This window comes from Populus trichocarpa, chromosome 17 (genome assembly GCF_000002775.5).
Source record: "Populus trichocarpa isolate Nisqually-1 chromosome 17, P.trichocarpa_v4.1, whole genome shotgun sequence".
Classification (NCBI taxonomy): Eukaryota; Viridiplantae; Streptophyta; class Magnoliopsida; order Malpighiales; family Salicaceae; genus Populus; species Populus trichocarpa.
The window spans coordinates 2,939,183-2,961,622 of record NC_037301.2 but is presented as its reverse complement, the minus strand read 5'-3'; the positions used below and the strand labels follow the sequence as shown (position 1 = coordinate 2,961,622).

At 34.3% G+C, this 22,440-nt stretch overlaps 1 protein-coding gene across 1 annotated transcript; it reads left to right on the top strand.

The window, feature by feature from the left end:
- The first annotated feature begins 1,624 nt into the window (after positions 1–1,624).
- On the top strand, positions 1,625–4,407 carry LOC7484605 (pentatricopeptide repeat-containing protein At4g32430, mitochondrial). The gene has a single exon (XM_024588850.2). It carries the CDS (start codon positions 1,716–1,718, stop codon positions 4,065–4,067), a length of 2,352 nt encoding a protein of 783 aa, XP_024444618.1. The 5' UTR covers positions 1,625–1,715; the 3' UTR covers positions 4,068–4,407.
- The last annotated feature ends 18,033 nt before the right edge of the window (positions 4,408–22,440 follow it).

The window sequence follows — 22,440 nt, the reverse complement described above, 5'->3', positions numbered from 1 at the left end:
CATCCCCCCTCATTTAGTTCTACCCCAAGAAACAGCTAATTGAATGGAAATGTGTTGAGGTGTAAGGTCTGCATGTCCTGGTGAATCCATTAGCTGTTTTGGTTCTAAAGTTTAAGGAAGAAAAATAGGTAATGTCGCTTGTTCACGTTGTTTGGGTGCTGTTTTCCAATTGGCATGGGGGTTCCTTTGTTTTCTCGGATTCTGAAAAAACCGAGGTATCTGTCCCAAAATATCCAAATAGAAAGGCAGAAATTGAAGCGAGAAAAAAGGGAAAAATGAGGAGGGAAACATTAAACTAAAGGCATAAAAAAGCATCCATCAATTTCTCGCATAGCAAAATCATTAGTGTCCAGAGAGAAAGTGGTTGAATCAGCTTCACATGGAGGATGGATAGAAGAAAGGATGCAAGGGATAGTGACGAGAGAAGGGAAAGTATGAATCTGTCAAGTTCTTTGATTGTAAGGTAAGGGAAGGGAAGGATGAGACTTGAGTAACGAGTATGTTTGGTTCGGCACTGCGGTGCACGCGTTGAAAGCATCAAAATGATTAAAATTACTAAGGAATGTAACAATTGAAGCTAATCCTTCTAAACTAGGAGGTTTGGAATTATAGCTGAGGAAAAGATGGTTGAATCCCTCCTTTCCTTTCTTGGATCCTCGTTCTTCTTGCCAAGTGAAGGATACACAAAGTTCTTTCTTTCTCCATCCTTCTCACATATTGTGCCAATGCATGATCGTTGCTCACTACTCTCTGTGCAATACCTTTTGATATATATAATTAATCATGTGGTCCTGAAAGTTTTTAAAAATCATTAGTGCCCAAAGAGAAAGTTTATACATGTATATACATGTTATGTTTGACTCGGGTTTTGGGTCGAGTTTTATGATATTTATATCGTATTCATTATCTATTAAGTAAAATAACTATAAAAAAATCCATACATTCGAGTCAGATTAAATCAATATTCATCATGTTCGGATTATTTTGTCATTAATGAATATTTAAGAAGCAGGAGTCATATATGAAAGGATCACACCTGACTACAAATTGAAAGAGCGATGGATATTGTCTAGCACTAAAGTACAGGGGTTGAGGGTATTTGAAAGTGTGGTTGTAGTTGTTTTTTAAAGTGTTTTTTATTTAGAAATATATTAAATATTTTTTTTATTTTTTAAAAATTATTTTTGATATCAGCGTATCAAAATGATCAGAAAACACTAAAAAGATATTAATTTGATGCAAATATATTTTTTTATTTTTTAAAAATTATTTTTGACATTAGCGTATCAAAATGATTTGAAAACACTAAAAAATATTAATTTGATGCAAATATTTTTTTATTTTTTTAAAATTAATTTGAAGCAAAGAAAAAAAATATTTAAATTTTTTCAAAAGCGCTTTTGAAATGTAAAAATAAAAAGAAAATTTAGAGTTGCGTTAATTATTATGTTAGCGGTTGTTTTTCAAAGCTTTTTTTTTGAAAATACATCGAAATAAATTTTTTTTTTAAAAATTTATTTTTGATATTAGCATATTAAAATAATATGAAAACATAAAAAAATAATTAATTTAAAATAAAAAAATATATTTTTTAAAAAATCGGTTCTAAAACATAAAATAAAGAGGTTGTTAATCAAATTTTAAAACTTGAGAGACCACACAGTAAATTTACCACAATGAAATACAAGTAGTGAAATTGCAGGACTATTTAATCCATGTCAATGTCTAAAGTCGGTGAATCGGTTCTGTTTGTAATGATTTTCCGCCAACAATTTTCCAAAACCCTCCCTGGAATAAGAGCGAAACCTTGCATAAAACGAAGTTTTAGCACTAACAAAACTGGCGAGAGCAGCCATGCACACAACTTGCTTGACAAAACTCCTCACCGAAATCTCTCATTTCAAATCATCAAGGAGCACCTTCTGTCGGGTTTTATCAACAATATCGATGAATTTACTGTCGCTAACGCCCTCAAAGCTTGCCGTGGATACCCACCACTCGGATCCCAAATCCACGGGTTTTCCATTATACATGAGTTCGTTAACGTCACTATAGTCTCTAATTCGCTAATGAATATGTACTGCAAATCTGGACAGTTTTGCAAAGCTTTATGTATCTTTGAGGATTTGACTCATCCTGACATTGTTTCTTGGAACACGGTGCTTTCGGGCTGCCAAACAAGTGAAGATGCGTTTAGTTTTGCTTGTAAGATGAATTCAAGTGGGGTTGTTTTCGATGCTGTTACTTATACTACAGTCCTTTCTTTTTGTTGGAGGCATGTGGAAGCCTACTTTCTCATTGGGCTGCAGTTGCATTCTTGTATTGTAAAGTTTGGGTTTGATTGTGAAGTTTTCGTTGGGAATGCGCTCATAAGTATGTATTCGAGATGGGGACATTTAGTGGAGGCTAGAAGAGTGTTCGAGGAAATGAAAACTAGGGATCTGGTTTCTTGGAATGCAATGATTTCAGGGTATAGCCAGGAAGGTATTTATGGCCTTGAAGCGATTTCCATGTTCCTTCAAATGTTTCGGGGAGGCATGGAGCTTGATCGAATCTCATTTACTAGTGCAGTTTCAGCTTGTGGATATGAAAAGAACTTGGAGCTTGCCAGACAGATACATGGTTTGAGTATAAAAACAAGACATGAGAAGCATGTTGCCGTGTCTAATGTTCTGATCTCAACATATTTTAAATGCCAAGTTATTGAAGATGCTAGATTAGTCTTCCAAAATATGAACGAACGCAATGTAGTTTCATGGACTACGATGATATCTATTGATGAAGCAGAAGCTGTGTCTTTCTTTAATGAGATGAGATTAGACGGGGTTTATCCCAATGATGTTACATTTGTTGGCTTAATCCATGCTATAACAATTGGGGAGCTTGTTGTGCAAGGAAACATGGTTCATGGGTTTTGTACAAAGACCGGTTTCTCATCAAAATCAAATGTTTGTAATAGCATCATCACCATGTATGCTAAGTTCAAGTCCATGCAAGACTCAGTTAAGGTGTTTCAAGAGCTTAAGTACCAGGATATCATAGCATGGAATGCATTAATTTCTGGGTTTGTACACAATGGGTTGTGTCAAGAAGCTATCCGGGCATTCTTCTCAGGACTTATAGAATCCAAGCCAAACCAATACTCATTTGGTAGCATCTTGAATGCAATTGGTGCTGCCGAGGATGTATCCCTAAAATACGGTCAAAGGTGCCACTCTCAGATAATAAAACTTGGACTCAACCCTGACCCCATTGTTTCTAGTGCCCTTCTCGATATGTATGCAAAGCGTGGGAGCATTTGTGAGTCTCAAAAAGTTTTTGTGGAGACGCCTCAGCAAAGTCAATTTGCCTGGACAACAATCATCTCTGCCTATGCAAGGCATGGGGACTATGAATCAGTCATGAATTGGTTTGAGGAGATGAGGAGGCTTGAGGTGAGACCTGACTCAATCACCTTTCTTTCTATATTAACAGCCTGTGGAAGAAGGGGAATGGTTGATATGGGCTGTCACCTCTTCGGCTCAATGGTTAAAGACTATCAGATAGAACCATCAGCGGAGCATTATTCTTGTTTGGTGGATATGCTGGGTCGTGCAGGGCGACTAGAGGAGGCAGAGAGATTGATGAGTCATATTCCAGGGGGTCCCGGATTGTCTGTGTTGCAAAGCTTGCTAGGAGCATGTAGGGTACACGGGAATGTGGACATGGGAGAGAGGGTAGCTGATGCTTTGATGGAGATGGAGCCAACAGAGTCAGGCTCCTATGTGTTGATGTCCAACTTGTATGCTGAGATTGGAAAATGGGAAATGGTGGCAAAAGTAAGAAAAAGGATGAGAGTCAAGGGAGTGAAGAAGGAAGTAGGATTTAGCTGGGTAGATGTTGGTGGCATTGACAGTTCCTTGTCTTTACATGGGTTTTCATCAGGGGACACGTCCCATCCACAATCTGAGGCAATATGCAGGATGGCAGAATGCCTGGGATTCGAAATGAAATTTTTGAGAGAGGAAGAGATAGAGTGTCAGAAACACAGTCTCATGTGCGATGGAGATCTTGTAACCCCTCAATAAGGGAGGATAATTTTTAGCGAGAGAGAGAGCAACAGATCATTGGCGGCATAGTTTAATGTTTTAAAGATGGTAATATTGTAACCCTCAATATGGGGCGGCGGTCATGCTTTCCAATGGAATCATGCATTCCTTTCACGGGGTCAATATGCAAAATGCATGTAACCTTGATTAAAAATGTCACTGCACCTGAAAACAATTCACTGTACCAGCAATGAACCTTCAAATTGTCATTTGGGATGGTGCTTGTAGCCTTAACGCAAATGGAGGTGGTTATGTTTCTAACTTTCTACCCCCTGCTGTGTGAATATAGCAAATTTTTGTTTCAATTAGAAACATATTAGTGATCGGTTCAAACCCTTTTTTGGGCTGAGGATGGGAAAATTAGGAGTATCTCTTACCCAAATCTCATCATATTAAAATTAAAATTAAAAATTATAAAAAAAGCTATAAAGCTTTGGGAAAGCATTGAAGATGCTCACTCATAACTACTATTTGTAATAGTGTAATGATAATTTTACCTTTTTATTCATAGTTATCAAAAGTATTGGGATTTTTTATAGGATTCATTTAACATTATTAAATTGATCGAGAAAAAATAAATATTTTATCATATTAATTGCAAAGTGAGATGACTAAAATATCATTAGAAGTAAAAATTTAAATTGATGTCAATGGATATTTTTGTATTTTTATAATGGTTTTTTTGGTATTATAACGTAATCTGAGAGATGATTTGATATGAGACCAAATATAAAAATAATAAACAATTAAAATGCACAATAAAATAATGAAAATATTCTTAAAAGCAAAAAATTTAAAACTAGAATCACGGGGCTTTTTGGTCTTTTCATAATGATTTTTTTTTTGTTATTATTAAGTCAGTTTAGAGGTAATTTGGTATTTTCTAAATATAAAAAATAAAAAATAAAAAAATCACAATGTTAGGCACATGAAGCACACTCCCCAGTGCGTGTGACGCCTCTTCAAGTCCACAAATGCCCTTTCTTAGTGTCATTGAAAGATCAGCCGCATCCTCTTCCTAGTGGAGTGGCGCGTGTCGACTATGGTGGTCTGGTTAGTCGCCGATAAGCCTTTCTTTTTCTTCTTTTCTCTCTTCTCCCCCGAAAAGTATAGCTTGATCCTCTTTTTTTTGTTTGTGTTTCAAGTTTCAGTCCTTATTCTTTTGATTTTAATTTTTTTTGTTGGTATTTTTATAGAAATTTTATTTGTTTTTGATTTCGTCCATCAAATCCAATTTGACATATTTTTTTTTTCAAGTTGGTCCTTATTTTTTATTTTTATTTTTATTTTTTTCCTTGCTCCTTTTGTAAAATCTTTATTTGTTTTCAATTTCATCATTCAATCCAAATTTATAGTGTTATATTTTTCAATTTGGTCCTCATTGTTTTGATTTCTAATTTTTTTTCTTGGCTCTTTTATAAAAGTTTAATTTATTTTCAATTTCATCATTCAGTCCAAATTTATGGTATATTATTTTTACCAATTTGGTCCTCATTCTTTTTTTTTTAAATTTTTTTCCTTTTTTTTAAAATGAATATTCTTTTCAATTTAACCATTTAATCATTTTTTTTAATTTTTATGTCAATTTTGATCCTCATTCTTTTGCTTTTTTTGTCCTTTTGCTAAATTGATTTTTCTTTTCAATTGAACCTTTTAATCATTTTTTTTTAATTTTTATGTCAATTTTGATTCTCATTCTTTTGCTTTTTTTGTCCTTTTGCTAAATTGATTTTTTTTTTTAAATTTCACCCTTCAATCCAATATAAAATTTATTTTGTATTTTAATTTTGATCCTCATTCTTTTAAATACTATTTTCTTAATTCTTTTGTATAATTAAAATTATTTTTTTAGGAGTTGGGTTTCATGGGTTTTCCAGATAGGATGCTTCAGGTCTAATGTCTGGGTTATGGGCTTGAGTAGTTAACATGATATACTATTTTTTTTAAAAAATAGGTTTATAATTCTTTTTATTTTTTTCTATCGGGTTATTACAATCTCATGATCTAGGCTGCGAGTTTGATATTTTAGGTTGGCTCAACCCTGATGATTACTTGGGTTACAAGTTTATCATGCTAACTCAGATTGACCAGGGTCATATTTTTTTATGTCTTTTTTTTACCCCATTTTGTTCTTTCGTATTTAATAGTCTGTGAATTGAGTTGTGTTGTTTGTCCTCTTTTGAAAAAAATATTTTCCCCCAAGTTATCCTGATTAATTTTCTTTTTAAATTTGGTCCATCTACTATCATTTTTTTGTTGTCAAATTAAAATAAAGCAAACTCATTTTACCCAGTCGAGTCTATGATCAAGTCGTGAATTTTTCTTCCTTTTTAAGAACATGCTTGCGACACCTAAACATCATTTTTTGTGCAAAGAAAATAGTTCGGCCTCGCAGCGAAGCGCGAGCAGTAAGCCTAGTACAAAACTAAAATATAGAGGTTTTACTATTTCATTTAGTGTAAGATCATCTTATAATAGCATTGTGAATGGCTACAGGACATCCATAATTATTTTTTAATTGTTCATAAGGGATGAAAATGTTTTGTTTGCTCCCTTGAGTTTTGATTTTTTTACATCTTTTGTGAAACCCTGAAAATTTATAATTTAAATATGCAGATGTGTAAACTCTCATGTAAATGTAAGACTAAAAGTGGTATGCTCTTAATGAGTGATGGAAACCAAGAAAAGAAATAATAGATAAATAATGATATATAACGGAGGGGATGACCTCTATAAAATGAATTTTGGTTTAGAATTCATAAGGACAGAGAAACTAGTAACGCGTTTTGATGGATAAAATAATGAGAAAAATGATAAAATATTTCTAAAGAATAAGTGAGGAAATAAAGAATAAATTATAATAAAGGATAGTGCAATGAAAAGGGCAGGACTAAAGGTGCAAACACCGATTAAAAATAAGTGATGTTATTTTGAAACGGTAATAAGCCCGATAAATAAATAAAGGTGAAAATTTTAAAATGAATATATTCCAAAATAATAAAATGACCTTAAAGGTTTAGAAGGATAATTAATATGATTTTATGTAAAGATTGAATAAGAACATCTAGATTATTGATGAAAAGTCATGAACTGACCAATTTTACGTTATAAAGCATAGCTCGCAATCCAATAATCGGATTGAGATGCAATTTTGCATGAAGTCTATTAATATGTTTTTCTACCTTGGTTAAATATCTCATCCCGATCGGAGTTCGGTAAAGACTAGCGATTTAAGCAGGAATAAACCGGTTAGTTTACGTGAAAAATAAAATAAAATACATAAAGACATAAATGAGGGACAAAATTGTAATTAATGGAAAATATGCCTTTAAAACAGCAAAGAGGCCACCATTAAAAAAAAAAAGGGTGAGAAACAATAGAGAAAATTTGGCTAGAGAGAGAAGTGCAGAATTTAGAGGAGCCAATAATGTTCCGGTGGCCATATCTCTAGCATCCACCGTTGGACCGTTCTGATTTTTGGATATATGGTTCTTCTCACACTCCTATACTAACTAACCAGAGAGATTTGACACACAATCCGTTTGACAAAAATCATCATCGGAAATTTCCTAGAAAACAAAAGGAAATACACGTGCAGGGAAGTTTAGGTCGCTGCCCGATTTCTCTCTTTTTCACCGTTGGATCATGTCTATTTTTTTATATGTGGTGCGCCTAGATGTTTCCATCATTCTAGATGGTGGAGATCGAAAACACACTCTCTGGAAAGGTGTCGTTCATGTTGAACAGTAGCTCGTCAATTTTTAGGTTAGCTCGGTGTTATTCAGATCTAGGGAGATGTAACCGTTATCATTTCAATTTTGAGATATATTGTGCACGACTCTAAGCTCTATATTCGGATCGTTGGGCTAAAAAATAAAAGCTAAGGTGGATGACTTGTTGCTTTTTGAATCTATTGCTAGTTTTGGCAAAATTTAGAGAACTTGATTAAATATATGTTTTGATGAAATTAGAATTATGTGGGTGTTAGGGTTTGTCATAACCCATTTTTAGGTTTTTCAAAAATTCATTTCCTTTTTTTTTTTTTAAAAAAACAAAACAGTGTCGTTCAAAACAGCACTGTTCTCCTTCTTCCCCTGTGTGCCCAGAGGCAGGGAAGAAGGAGATTTTTGAATCTTCATTTCCCGCTCTCTCTCTTTCTCTCACCCCCCGACTTGTCCCCTCACTGACACCGCCCATACTCGCATGCCCAGCCACCACGCTGAAAGAAGAAGAAAGCCATGCCCTGCAACAGGGGCAACTATGCAGAGTCGCCCCACGCCACCCTGCCCTGCACCATGACGAGACAGGGCAGGGTGACCCTTTCCCCCGACTGCCTATAAATACAGGGGGGAACGAGAGAGAAAAAAAGAAAGAAAAAGAGGGGTGAACATTTGAAAACAGAGAAGGGAGAATTTTAGGGGGACAAACCTCCGCTTTTAAAAGGTGAAAAACAGAGATAGACGGTGAGGGGGGAACATTTTGAGATGACAAGAAAGAGATAGAGCTAGGGAGAGAAAGAAAAATAGGGAGAAAAAGAGAGAAAACATGGGAGGTTAGAAGGAAAAACAGAGAAGAAAAATAAGGAAAAAGGAAACAAAGAGAGCAAGAACGGAGAAAAAACTAGAAGAAAAAAAAATAGAGAAATATAAAAAAAGAAAGGAGAGAACCGCCACCCAACAACCTATAACCATCTACACCACCACCTCCACAAACCACCGCCAGTCTTCCTCTTCGCCCATCGTCAACAACCACACCACCACTGTCAGAAACTGAAGAAGATACAGAGAAACAAAAATAGAAGAGAAGAAGAAAACGCATAAACAAAGGAGAAAGGAGGAGAAACCATCACCTGGAACTTCTGCCCGTTGTCACAATGCCGCCACGAGCCCCCGTGAACAACGCCCCACCGCCAGGTCAGTCGCTCTTCTTCTTCTTCTCCTTCTGCTTCGTCACTTCCCAGCTTCACTGTTCTGCTAATGAACAATGGAGAGTGAATTATAATTCATTCTCTACTGTTCTCGTAGCATGTGAACAGTGGAGAGCCATTGTTCATGGTTGGAAGGTTCTGGCCCAGTAAAAAATTTCAAAAAATTCCTTTTGAAAAATTGTGATTTTCCCACGTATTTGTCTAATCAATTTTGCTTAATATTGGTTTGTATTTTTATACTGTAAAGATACAAATCGAGTATTAAAATACCAGGTTTTCATCGAAATGTTGCAAAAAATTATATAAAAAAAATATCTTGTTTTCATGCACACAGCCAAGTCTAAAAAAAATCATATCGTATTTTCATACGACAAAAATTTAAAAATATGTGTTAGCATGCATTTTGGCTTTAATAACCAGATTATTAAAGTCATGAGAACTAGGCCAACATTTCAAAAATTCTAAAAAAAATATTTTGTTTTCTTTTAATATCTGAGATTATGAACTTACACGTAAGATGTACTTCTAATATTTAAAATTAGTTTCTTTGGTTGACATCAGAACAATTAGGTTTCACCTTATAAGATAAGAACTTCTTTACCAAGGAGGACTTTTCTTAAACCATAAACGGACTAACAATAAAATAACACCTTAACATATATCAGACAATTAAACAACGCAGCTGACACGATCAAAGAGTTGATTTCTTATCCCAAGTGCAGGAGTGTCAAAGTAATAAATAACCCGGCAAGACCGGGGTCAAACCACAAGGAGGTGAACTATATAAATTATAAATAATAATAATAATAACAACAACAACAATGATGATGATGATGGTGGTGATGATGATGAGTTAAATAGGACTTTGAGATGTAAGATAAATGTGAAGATTAAATAATGATAAAAACAAATGTCAAGATTAGAGGATCCACTAATAGTATTAGAGATAAGTAAAGTATAAACTCTTTATAAATTATCAACATGATTGACATGACCAAAAGATTGATGTCTTCTCCCAAGTGCAGGAGTGTCGAAGTAATAAATAACCCGACAAGACCGGGGTCGAACCACAGGGAGGTTAATTGTATAAATTATAAACAACAATAATACAACAACAATAGTAACAATAATAACAATAATAACAATAATAATAATACTACTACTACTAGTAGTAATAATAATAATAATGGTAATAGTAATCGTAATAATAGTAGTAATAATAATAATACCAATAATACTATTAATAATGATAATAATAAAGATGAAGAAGAAGAAGAAGTTGATGAGAACTTTGAGATGGAAGATTAACGTAAGGATTAAACAATGATAACAACAAATGTCAAGGTTAGAGGATCCACTAATGGTATTTTAAACAACTATAGTATAAACTCTTTTTATTCAATTGGAAACCACACACAAAGGAGGTTCCAATCAGATTATAAATTGTTAACATGATTACATTAGTTATCTTATTCGAATAATGCTAATACTTGTAAATGTTGTCAGACATTCATGATTATAACTTATGTTAACAACAAATCAAGTTCCTTTCATAGCTCAGGTGTCGATTATACCATACAGTATGGGCTATGAAAGTGCCAAGTATTTGTTGTACCAAGTGTTATACAACATAAATCTAGATTAACCATTTAACAAGCAAAGTATTAAAAGTGAAAAAGATAACAAATATAAAGCATGTTAGTATCCAACATTAAGGTCCATGTTAAGTTTATATTATACTTATTCTTACACCATTAGTGTACCCTTTTCACCTTGACATAATTAACTTAGCTAAACATAATGAAAGAAAGAAACATAAATAAACAAGATAAGAACATAAATGAGAAAGAAGTTAACTAAGTAAAGAAAAGGAAATGAAAGACATAAACAAGAGATTAATATAAATAAAACTTAAGTATTACAAAAGAGAGAGCAAGAGCATGATCTTGATTTGAACACCAAGATGCCTAAATACATGGCAAATGCCTCCTTTTATAGGCCAAAAATCAGAACTATTGATTTGTTGACGAATTGATAAATGGGTGGCCACATCTTGACTTGGTGACAATTCTTATCTTCTTGTCTGCCAAAAACATCATTGATAACGTCATAATTTGAACAGACTTCAATCATGAAAGTTCTAGGAAATTGTCTCATCTTTCCAGGGTAAAAATTTGAGATCATTTGGACTTCTAGAACTCGAGATATGGGCTGAACACTAAACAGTGTATGGGCTGCAGGACAGATTCAGACTTCTTCGTTGTTGCTACAATTTGGACTTGAAAACGGCCTTGTTAAACAGCCTTGTCTTACCTTTCCATCCATATAAAGTAGACCTAAATCCGAGATCTACAGCTCCAGATATGACCCGATTACCGAACAATGTTCCAGTTTGGACTGCACCAATATCTCTTTTCTAAGTTTGGCCATCTCTTTGTCCTTTCAATTTCAGTACTTCAACTCATTAATCAATCCTTTCATTTATGTGATAGGCCTGCATTTAAGATGAACATTTACCATAAATTAAAGGTATCTTATATTATTAGATATGTTATTATAAAACATGCTTTAGTTAAAGAGTTTTTGATACTTCAAGTGCAAAATGATGATATAAAACCTTGATAAAAATGCTTTTTTAAGTACTAATCACACCCCCCAACCAGCTTATTACTAGTCCCTGGTAATCAAAGCGTTAAAATAGAAAAACTATTTGCAAATTCCACAAAGCAAGGCATTCATCATTCAACTTCTATTAATCTATCCAGATAAACAAACTCTCATTAAGTTTATATATCTGCTCAATACCTCTTAAACAAAATATTAATAAACCTTCCTTTTTATGTGCTCAATGTATGAAAACATAGATGATGGGGCTTTTATTGGAAGAAAACAATATTCTGTTCTAATGTTTAAGGTTAACTTCCTTGGGTTGAGATTATTATTATTATTTTTTCAATATATATACATATACTTAAAACACAATGCATCTTTAATCCATGTAACGAGCTTTCGGCTAATGACTCCCAGACCAGTTGGTCTTAGGGCATTAGGTGTTGAGACACCCCTACGAGCTTAGTAACTCGGGTTGCAGATACTGATACGTAGATAGTGCAATGTTTGATTCCCTTAAGCTTTTCTCCTTAACCCATGTAACAAACTTTGGGCCAATAGCTCCCAAGTCAGTTGACTTTAGGGTATTAGGTGTTAAAACACCCTTTCGGGCTTAATTGCTTAGGTTAGGGAGGCTACGAAATCAAACTTATCTATGTTTTTATTATCATCATTTTCTTTTTCTTTTTTTTTGTTTTTTTTGCAAATTATAGACTATCCTTATCCCTTAGTTGTTACCTTTAACAAAAGAACATAAATAATGTAATAATCCAATGTGCAACCCACAATCATATGTTAAAGTGTGTGTGTGAAAATGAAGGTTTAAGAATACTAGTTAAATGAGTATATGAGCAGAATCAAGTGATTATAATGCGAGAGTTTGTAAACCTGAATATTTCAAGAAGTATTCTAATAGGCCTTGTTATGAATATTGCAAATAACCATTGGAAAATGTTTACTAAGATGCGTCTCAAGAGTTACTAAAATTCCTCCTTACTCTGCCATCCTAGTAATAACAGTTTTGTCAAATGGTTTTAAAAACAGCAAAAACAGTTAGTAAGTTAGTTTTTTTTTTAATGTCAACAACTACCCTCTCCCCCCAACCAAAACGAGACATTGTCCTCAATGTCATAAGATAGAAAGATAGAGTATAGAAAACATCACCTGAAACAACGAACACTGACAAACCTGAAACACACTTAAACAAATATAAGAAATAACAAAACAAAATACTATGCTATTAATAAAACCAAAAGACACGAGGATTCACAAACAAAGGCTCAAATCCAATCTAAGCTTTTTACGGCTTTCCTTAGTTGACCAATTTATGCGACTCATGGAAGGATCAAGTACAGGGATGAAAGATTGTAGTTGGTCAATTAATTGTTCAGCAGTAGCAGCAGAGATTATGATTTGTCGTGCCGAAGATGTTAGAAATTCCTGTTCCACAGCTTGATCAAGAAAAGACAACAAATTATCATAAAAACCATTAACATTGAGCAAACCTATAGGTTTATGGTGAATGTGAAGTTGGGCCCAAGAGGTAATATGGAAGATCTCTTCCAATGTGCCCAGACCACCTGGTAAGGCAATGAAGGCGTCAGCATGGTTAAACATTGTATTCATTCGATCAAACATTGTGGAGACCTATAGTTCCTCTCCAATTGTTTTTCCAATGATGTCCCCTTTTGCTAAAGCTTTGTGGACAACCCCCAAAACTTGACTACCTCCTAAAAATACAGCTATTGATACACCCCCCATTAACCCAAGGCTGCCTCCTCCATACACTAAATGAATCTTTCTCTCAGCTAGTACCTGACCAAGATGATTTGCTGATTCTAAAAACTCCTTTTCTTTCCCAGGACTGGATCCACCGAAAACACAAATATTTCTGATGTGATGACTTGAGGAACCTGCCATTTCTACACACTTCTATATTTGTTGAATGTATGGGTTGAGTAGAAATGAAGGGAAGGAAAAAAAGATTGTCAAAGTCACGGACTGAAGTCACGGAGTACCGTTATCCGCCATTTGACCGGGGTGAGAGAGACGAGCAAAACAAAATTCACACCAAAACGAAACACAAAACAATGTGAGAAAAAGAATCAAGCTTTATATACAGGATCATTTAATTCAATAGAGTCATTTTGAACTGAAAAATTGTCAAAGTAAACTTTCAAACGATGTCCATTTACCTTGAAAACATTGTCATTCTTTGGATTCTCGATATCACAGGCCCCATATGGATACACATGTTTCACAATAAAAGGACCGCTCCATCTTGATCTCAGTTTTCCAGGAAATAAATGGAGTCGAGAATTATAAAGCAAGACTTTTTGACCAACATCAAATGTTTTTCTCAAGATTTTCTTGTCATGAAACTCTTTGATTCTTGCTTTATGAATTTTTGAATTCTCATATGCATCATTTCTTATTTCCTCAAGCTCATTTATTTGTAACTTACGCAGCTGACTAGCATCATCAAGGTTTGAATTGAAAGCTTTAATAGCCCAATAAGCTTTATGTTCAAGTTCCACAGGCAAGTGACAAGGTTTTCCATAGACTAGTCTATAAGGTGACATACCTAATGATGTTTTATAAGCAGTTCGATAAGCCCAAAGTGCATCATTAAGTCTTAAAGACTAATCTTTCCTATTAGGGTTCACTATTTTCTCCAAGATTTGTTTCATCTCCCTATTAGCAAGCTCTACTTGTCCACTTGTCTGAGGGTGATAAGGGGTGACAACTTTGTGTGTGATTCCATATTTCTTCATTAAAGACTCAAATGGCTTGTTGCAGAAATGTGTTCCACCATCACTTATCATGGCTCGAGGGATTCCAAATCAACTCAAAATATTTTCTTTCAAGAACTTTATCACTATTTTGTGGTCATTGTTTCGACTTGGAATTGCCTCTATCCATTTTGAAACATAATCTAATGCGACTAATATGTACAAGAAACCAAATGGAGGAAATGGACCCATGAAATCTATACCCCAACAGTCAAAGATCTCAATGACAAGAATAGGATTTAAAGGCATCATGTGATGTTTTGAAATAGATCCCAACTTTTGACAATTTTCACAAGTTTTGCAGAATGCATGTGTGTTCTTGAACATGGTGGGCCAATAAAATCCATTTTGTAAGATTTTCGCAGCTATCTTTTTTTACGAGAAATGACTCCCACATGCTTCAGAATGATAAAGTTTAATGACATTACTTACCTCATTGTCAGGAATGCATCTTCGAAATATTTGATCAGGACAATATTCGAATAAGTAAGGGTCATCCCAATAAAATTTCTTCACTTCGTTCAAAAACTTACCTTTGTCTTCGGTACTCCAGTGAGTTGGCAAATCTCCTGTAGCAAGAAAATTGATATTTTTAGCAAACCAAGGCATTGAACTAAGAGAAAGTATGGATTCATCAGGAAAGTAATCGTTGATTGGTGTGATGTCGGATGTTGAATCTGTTGTCACTCTTGACAAAAGATCCGCATCAACATTTTCGGTGTCTTTTTCATCCGTGATTTCTTCCTGAGAATAAATCATTTGCAAATCTTCAGATTCATCCAACTCAATTTTACTCAAAGTAGATTCAAGTTGATCATAAACTAATTCTTTAATAGAATCTACTTCTTGTAAATCGTTATCATCTCCAGGTTGCTTGCAAATGTTGAAAATATTCATCTCCAATGTCATGTTCCCAAATGATAGCTTCATCAGTCCATTCCTACAATTAATCAATGCATTAGAAGTTGCAAGAAACGGACGTCCTAAAATAACAGGAAATGAATTACATGCTTCAACAGGTTGTGTGTCCAAGACAATAAAATCTACAGGATAAATGAATTTATCGACTTGTACTTAGACATCTTCAACTATTCCTCTAGGCGCTTTTACAGATCTATCGGCAAGTAAAAGAGTCACAGAAGTTGGTTTTAACTCACCTAGATTGAGACTTTGAAAACCTGAATATGGAAGTAAATTCACACTAGCTCCAAGATCAAGTAAAGCTCTTTCAATTTTATGTTCTCCAATAAAGCATGAAATTGTAGGACAACCAGGGTCTTTATATTTCAAAACATTATTGTTTTGAAGAATGGCACTTACTTGTTCGGCTAAAAAGGCTTTCTTTTTCACATTCAGTTTTTTCTTAACAGTGCACAGATCTTTCAAAAATTTAGCATAAGAAGGAACCTGTTTAATAGCATCCAACAAAGGTATATTGATCCTTACCTGTTTGAAAGTTTCAAAGATTTCAGAGTTGTGATTGACTTTCCTTTGTTTCGTCATGGCATGAGGAAATGGAAGTGCTGGCGAAGAATCAGTCTTTTCTTTACAATGTTCAGATTCAACCCCTTCCTTACCCTCAGAGATTGACTCATCGTCTTTCTCACAAGGTTCAAGAATGGGTTTTTTAATAACCTTACCATTGCGAAGAGTGATGACTGATTTGGCTTGATCCATGTGGTGGCTTCCAGAACTACTTGCATTTGCATTGTATTGCCCCTTGGGATTTTGTTGTGGTTGAGATGGAAACTTACCTTTCTCTTGGAAACTGAGAGCAAATGTCAATTTTGCAAGAGTATCTTTAAAATCTGTCATGCTTTGAGCAAGTTGAGTGTTGATCGTCTCTTGCTTTTCAATGAATGCATGCAATGTTTCCTCAAGATTTCTTCTAGGAGGTGGAGCATAAGGAGGTGCATATTCATGAGAATTTTGGAAATTATGATGTGCTTGAAACGGTGGCTGTGAAGTTTGTGCATTATTGTTATCACTCTTCCAATTGAAATTTGGGTGATTTCTCCAACCAGGGTTGTATGTTTGCGAGTATGGGTTATGATTGGGCATTTGGAAACTGTTTAAAGCATGGGCTTGTTCATGGAGACATTCCTTAAAAGAAGGCAAAGTTGGACAATCATTGGTTGAATGTTCATTGGTTTCACAGATTTGACACCAATGTCTTGAACAGATTTTAGTTGACCACTCTTTTTTAATTCTAGTGCCTTGACTTTTCTAGCTAAAGATGCAAACTTGGCTTGGAGGTCATGATCTTCCCTAAGGTTGTACATATCTCCACTAGATGTATGAGGTTGGGTTTTACTTGGTGCCTCATAAGTTCCTGTAGTGTCCCAATTTTGCTCATTTTCAGCTAGCAAGTCTAGGTATTCCATGGCTTCATTAGGGTCTTTATCCTCAAAAGTTCCATTGCACATCAATTCAACCATTTGCCTATCTCTAGGAGTTAACCCTTCATAAAAATGTGACACCAATCTCCATGTTTCAAAACCATGATGAGGACAAGTATTAAGCAAGTCTCGATACCTATCCCAATATTGGTAAAATGTTTCTCCTGGTTTTTGAGTGAAAGTGATTATTTGTCTTTTGAAAGAGTTTGTTCTATGAGATGGAAAAAACTTCTTTAAAAATTGTTGTTGCATTTCATCCCAAGCACGAATGGATCCAGGTCTCAAATTTTGTAGCCATGTTTTAGCTTTATCTTTTAGTGAAAAAGGAAAAAGCTTTAACCTAATGGTGTTCATGCTATAATTTGAGTCATTATAGGTGTTACAGACCTCCTCAAATTCCCTTAAATGCAAGTATGGATTTTCTAAATCTAAGCCATGAAAAGAAGGTAAAAGTTGAATAATGCCTGACTTAAAATTAAAATGAGATGCATCAGGGGGAAAAACTATGCATGAGGGTGCACTTGTTCTTGTGGGATTCATGTGGTCTTTAAGAGTTCTAACCCGAATATTCTCATTATTCTTATTATGAAGCGATTGGTTATCTTCTTCAGCCATATTTTCTGAAAATGATGAGGATACCCTACAAAGTCTACCACTTAATGTACGTGACCAGACTCTCATGCATGTGTAAAAAGAGAATAAAAAGAAGAAGAAAACAAAACAAAATAAAAAAAATAAACAAAGTTAGATACAAGAAAAGTGAAAAGAAAAAATAAAATAAATACTATAATTTGTACAAGAATTTACCTCCCCGGCAACGACGCCAAAAACTTGACACGACCAAAAGATTGATGTCTTCTCCCAAGTGCAGGAGTGTCGAAGTAATAAATAACCTGACAAGACCAGGGTCGAACCACAGGGAGGTTAATTGTATAAATTATAAACAACAATAATACAACAACAATAGTAACAATAATAACAATAAAAATAACAATAATAATAATAATAATACTAGTAGTAGTAGTAGTAATAATAATAATAATAATAGTAATAGTAATAGTAATAGTAGTAGTAATAATAATAATACCAATAATACTATTAATAATGATAATAATAAAGATGATGAAGAAGAAGAAGTTGATGAGAACTTTGAGATGAAAGATTAACGTAAGGATTAAACAATGATAACAACAAATGTCAAGGTTAGAGGATCCACTAATGGTATTTTAAACAACTATAGTATAAACTCTTTTTATTCAATTGGAAACCACACACAAAGGAGGTTCCAATCAGATTATAAATTGTTAACATGATTACATTAGTTATCTTATTCGAATAATGCTAATACTTGTAAATGTTGTCAGGCATTCATGATTATAACTTATGTTAACAACAAATCAAGTTCCTTTTATAGCTCAGGTGTCGGTTATACCATACAGTATGGGCTATGAAAGTGCCAAGTATTTGTTGTACCAAGTGTTATACAACATAAATCTAGATTAACCATTTAACAAGCAAAGTATTAAAAGTGAACAAGATAACAAATATAAAGCATGTTAGTATCCAACATTAAGGTCCATGTTAAGTTTATATTATACTTATTCTTACACCATTAGTGTACCCTTTTCACCTTGACATAATTAACTTAGCTAAACATAATGAAAGAAAGAAACATAAATAAACAAGATAAGAACATAAATGAGAAAGAAGTTAACTAAGTAAAGAAAAGAAAATGAAAGGCATAAACAAGAGATTAATATAAATAAAACTTAAGTATTACAAAAGAGAGAGCAAGAGCATGATCTTGATCTGAACACAAAGATGCCTAAATACATGGCAAATGCCTCCTTTTATAGGCCAAAATTCGGAACTATTGATTTGTTGACTAATTGATGAATGGGTGGCCACATCTTGACTTGGTGACAATTCTTATCTTCTTGTCTGCCAAAAACATCATTGATAACGTCATAATTTGAACAGACTTCAATCATGAAAGTTCTAGGAAATTGTCTCATCTTTCCAGGGTAAACATTTGAGATCATTTGGACTTCTAGAACTCGAGATATGGGCTGAACACTAAACAGTGTATGGGTTGTAGGACAGATTCGGACTTCTTCGTTGTTGCTATAATTTGGACTTGAAAACGGCCTTGTTAAATCTTGGGCTCCCCATGAAAGTTGTAGGCCTATGTCTTACCTTTCCATCCATATAAAGTAGACCTAAATCCGAGATCTACAGCTCCAGATATGACCCGATTACCGAACAATGTTCCAGTTTGGACTGCACCAATATCTCTTTTCTAAGTTTGGCCATCTCTTTGTCCTTTCAATTTCAGTACTTCAACTCATTAATCAATCCTTTCATTTATGTGATAGGCCTGCATTTAAGATGAACATTTACCATAAATTAAAGGTATCTTATATTATTAGATATGTTATTATAAAACATGCTTTAGTTAAAGAGTTTTTGATACTTCAAGTGCAAAATGATGATATAAAACCTTGATAAAAATGCACTTTTAAGTACTAATCAATGATCATATTAATCATCTTATTTACGTAACACTATACTTATAAATTTTATCAGGTATTCATGATGCTAACTTATGTTGACAACAAATCAAGTTCTTCTCATAATAACGATGTCGACCGAAGACTATGTAGGATCAAGTATTTGATGTACCAAGTGTTATACAACACAAATCTAGATTAACCATTTAACAAGTAAGGTATTAATAATTAATAAGATAAAAATGATAAGACATGTCAATAGCAAGTTGTTTAGGATATAAGTATTAAAGTCCATATTGAGTTTATATTATACTTATCCTAACACCATTAGTGAAACCTTTTCACCTTGACATAATTAACTTAGCTAGACATTATGAAGAAGAAAAACATAAATAAACAATATAATAACATAAACATGATATAAGTTAACTAAGTATAGTAAAGGAAATGAAAAGCATGAACAAGAGATTAATGAAAGCAAAACTTAAGCATTACAAAAATATAAAGAGAGAGAGCAAGAACATGATCTTGATATGAAAAACCAAGATTCCTAAATGAATGACAAATGCCTCCTTTTATAGGCTAAAATTTGAAACTATTCATTTGGTAATTGATTATTGATGTAGTCGCCAACTATTGATTTAGTGGACTTGGTGGACAGCAGCACTCAAGCATTTTGGATGGATGAAATGACATTGATGAAATCATAATTTGGCCAAGTGTTCTTCATAAAAGGTGTTGGAAATTGTCTTTTCCTTCCACCCACCAAATTTCAGAGTATTTAGAGCACTAACGCTCAAGATATGTCTAAAATACTGAGTAGTGCTGCTGGTGGACGTGGTGGATAGCCCTCAAGCTCTTGTCTGGATGAAATGTCATTGTTACCATCAGAATTTGAGCAGGTCTTCTTCATGAAAGTTGCTGGAAATTGGCTTTGCCTTCCACCCACCAAATTTCACGTCAGTTTGCCTTCTAGAACTCCAGATATGGATAAAAGTCTGAGCCGTATTTGGGCTGGATTGCAGAACAGATTCTGACTTCTCTTTTGTGGCCAAACTTTGAATTTGAAAATGGCAGATTTGGGTCTTACACTATTCATGAACATTGTAGGCCTATTTCTTATCTTTCCATCCATATAAACCAAACTGAAATCCAAGATCTATAGCTCTAGATATGACCCAATGACTGAACAGTGTTCGAATTTGAATTGAATCGGCATCTCCTTTCTAAGCTTAGCCTTTTCTTTGTCCTTTCACTTTCAATAGTTAATTACATCAATCAATCCTTTGAATTGTGAGATATGCCTGCATTTAAAATGAGCATTTATCATAAATTAAAGCTATCTTATATTATCAGACCTGTTATTATAAAACATACTCTAGTTAAGGAGTTATTGATAGTTCAAGTGCAAAATGATGATATAAAACCTTGATAAAAATGCACTTTTAAATACTAATCAGCAGCTTACCTTAGGTAGGGCGTATTTGAGGTACTAATACCTTCCCTTTACGCAATCAGTCTCCATGCCCGATCTCTAAGACCAGTTAGGGTTCCTAGTGACCAAAATATTAGGTGGCGACTCCCATTCATCTTTTCACTGATAAAAGACAAGAATTCCTTGTCTTCCCACATTTGTTAGATACATTTTTTAGAGTGGACGTAATCGCCCCGATGCCGCACACGTGCGACAGAATGGCGACTCCACTAGGGACCTTGTGGACTAAGCTTTGTTTTTGTCTGATTATCATGTTTTATTGTTTGGTTTGTGCGTTATTGTTAATATGCATTTGCTGATTTGCTCATACGCTTTAATTCTGTACATATTTGTTCATGCATTGTATAGAATTGCCTCATGCATCCTGTTGTTACCTATTTTTGGGTTCCCCTATAAAAAATGAATAAAAAAATATATATTCGGAAGGAATAAAAAAAATAATAATAAAATAAAATAATAATAATAGGAGTGAGAAAATGATGTTGGAGTGCCTATAAAATGACTAGAAATTGGTTGAAGAGGTTCAAAAATACAAGAATTGAAATTTGACATTATATTTTTGACTGGTGAGAGCCTTGTTGACAAGAAAAATTTAATTTTAGGAAGAAAAATTCAAAATCAAATATTTATGGATTCAATTAAATTTTATCTAAGGTTTAATTGAATTTATGGAGGGTTTGATTGCAAGAAAAATTAATTTTTAAGTCAATTTAGGCTTTTATTGGAAGAAATTAAAGTTCTGGGGTCCAATTATAATTTTGGAAAGTTGATTTGGTCAAATCGGGGGCTTAATTGCATAATTATTGAAGTTTGATGACCAATTAGGGACTTGATTGAAACAATCCGAAACCAAGGACCAAACCAGAAAAGACGCTAAAATAAAGGGATCCAATTACAATTTATCTGGGGGCTTGATTACAAAATTGTAAAAACATCCAAGGACCAAATCAGAAATTTCGTTTAAAGTTGCAAAACGGTGCCGTTTCAGAGGCACTATTCATTGTTTTCTCCAATGATTCAGCATACAAGAACCATTTCACCAACAAATGCCGCAGATTATGGGGAACGTTTCACAGCTACTATTTATCTACCGTTACGACTGCAATAATGTTCTGAACGTCTTTATTATAAAAAACGCATGCAATTTTGGCTATAAAAGGGGAGAGGGAGGCAGAGCGTAAGGGAGGAAGGGTGAGGGAGAGCAGGGGCAGAAAGAAAACGGGGAGAACAGAGGAGGAGAGAACGTGAAAAAAGAGAGAAAAAACAGAGAGGAGCCGGGAGGAAGAAGGAAGAAAACAGAAGGGGAGACAGAGAAAAGAAAAAAACAAAGATGAGCTGGGAAGAGAGGAGGCAGAGAGTGAGCATAACATGAGATAAAGAAAAGAGCAGTAAAAAAGAAAAAAACAGAGAAGAGTAACAGAAGAGATTCAGGGGCGACAGAGCGGAACATAAGAAAAACTAAGAAAAGAAATAGAGAGAAGGAGAGAACCAGACGCAGAGAGAGGAGAAGAGACGGACACGAGGAGAAGACAGAACGGAAGGGAAGCCAGGCGCAGGGAGTGAGATCATAGCTTCTTCCCAAAATCCCAGCGACAAGCTCAGGGGGGATTTCTCCCAAC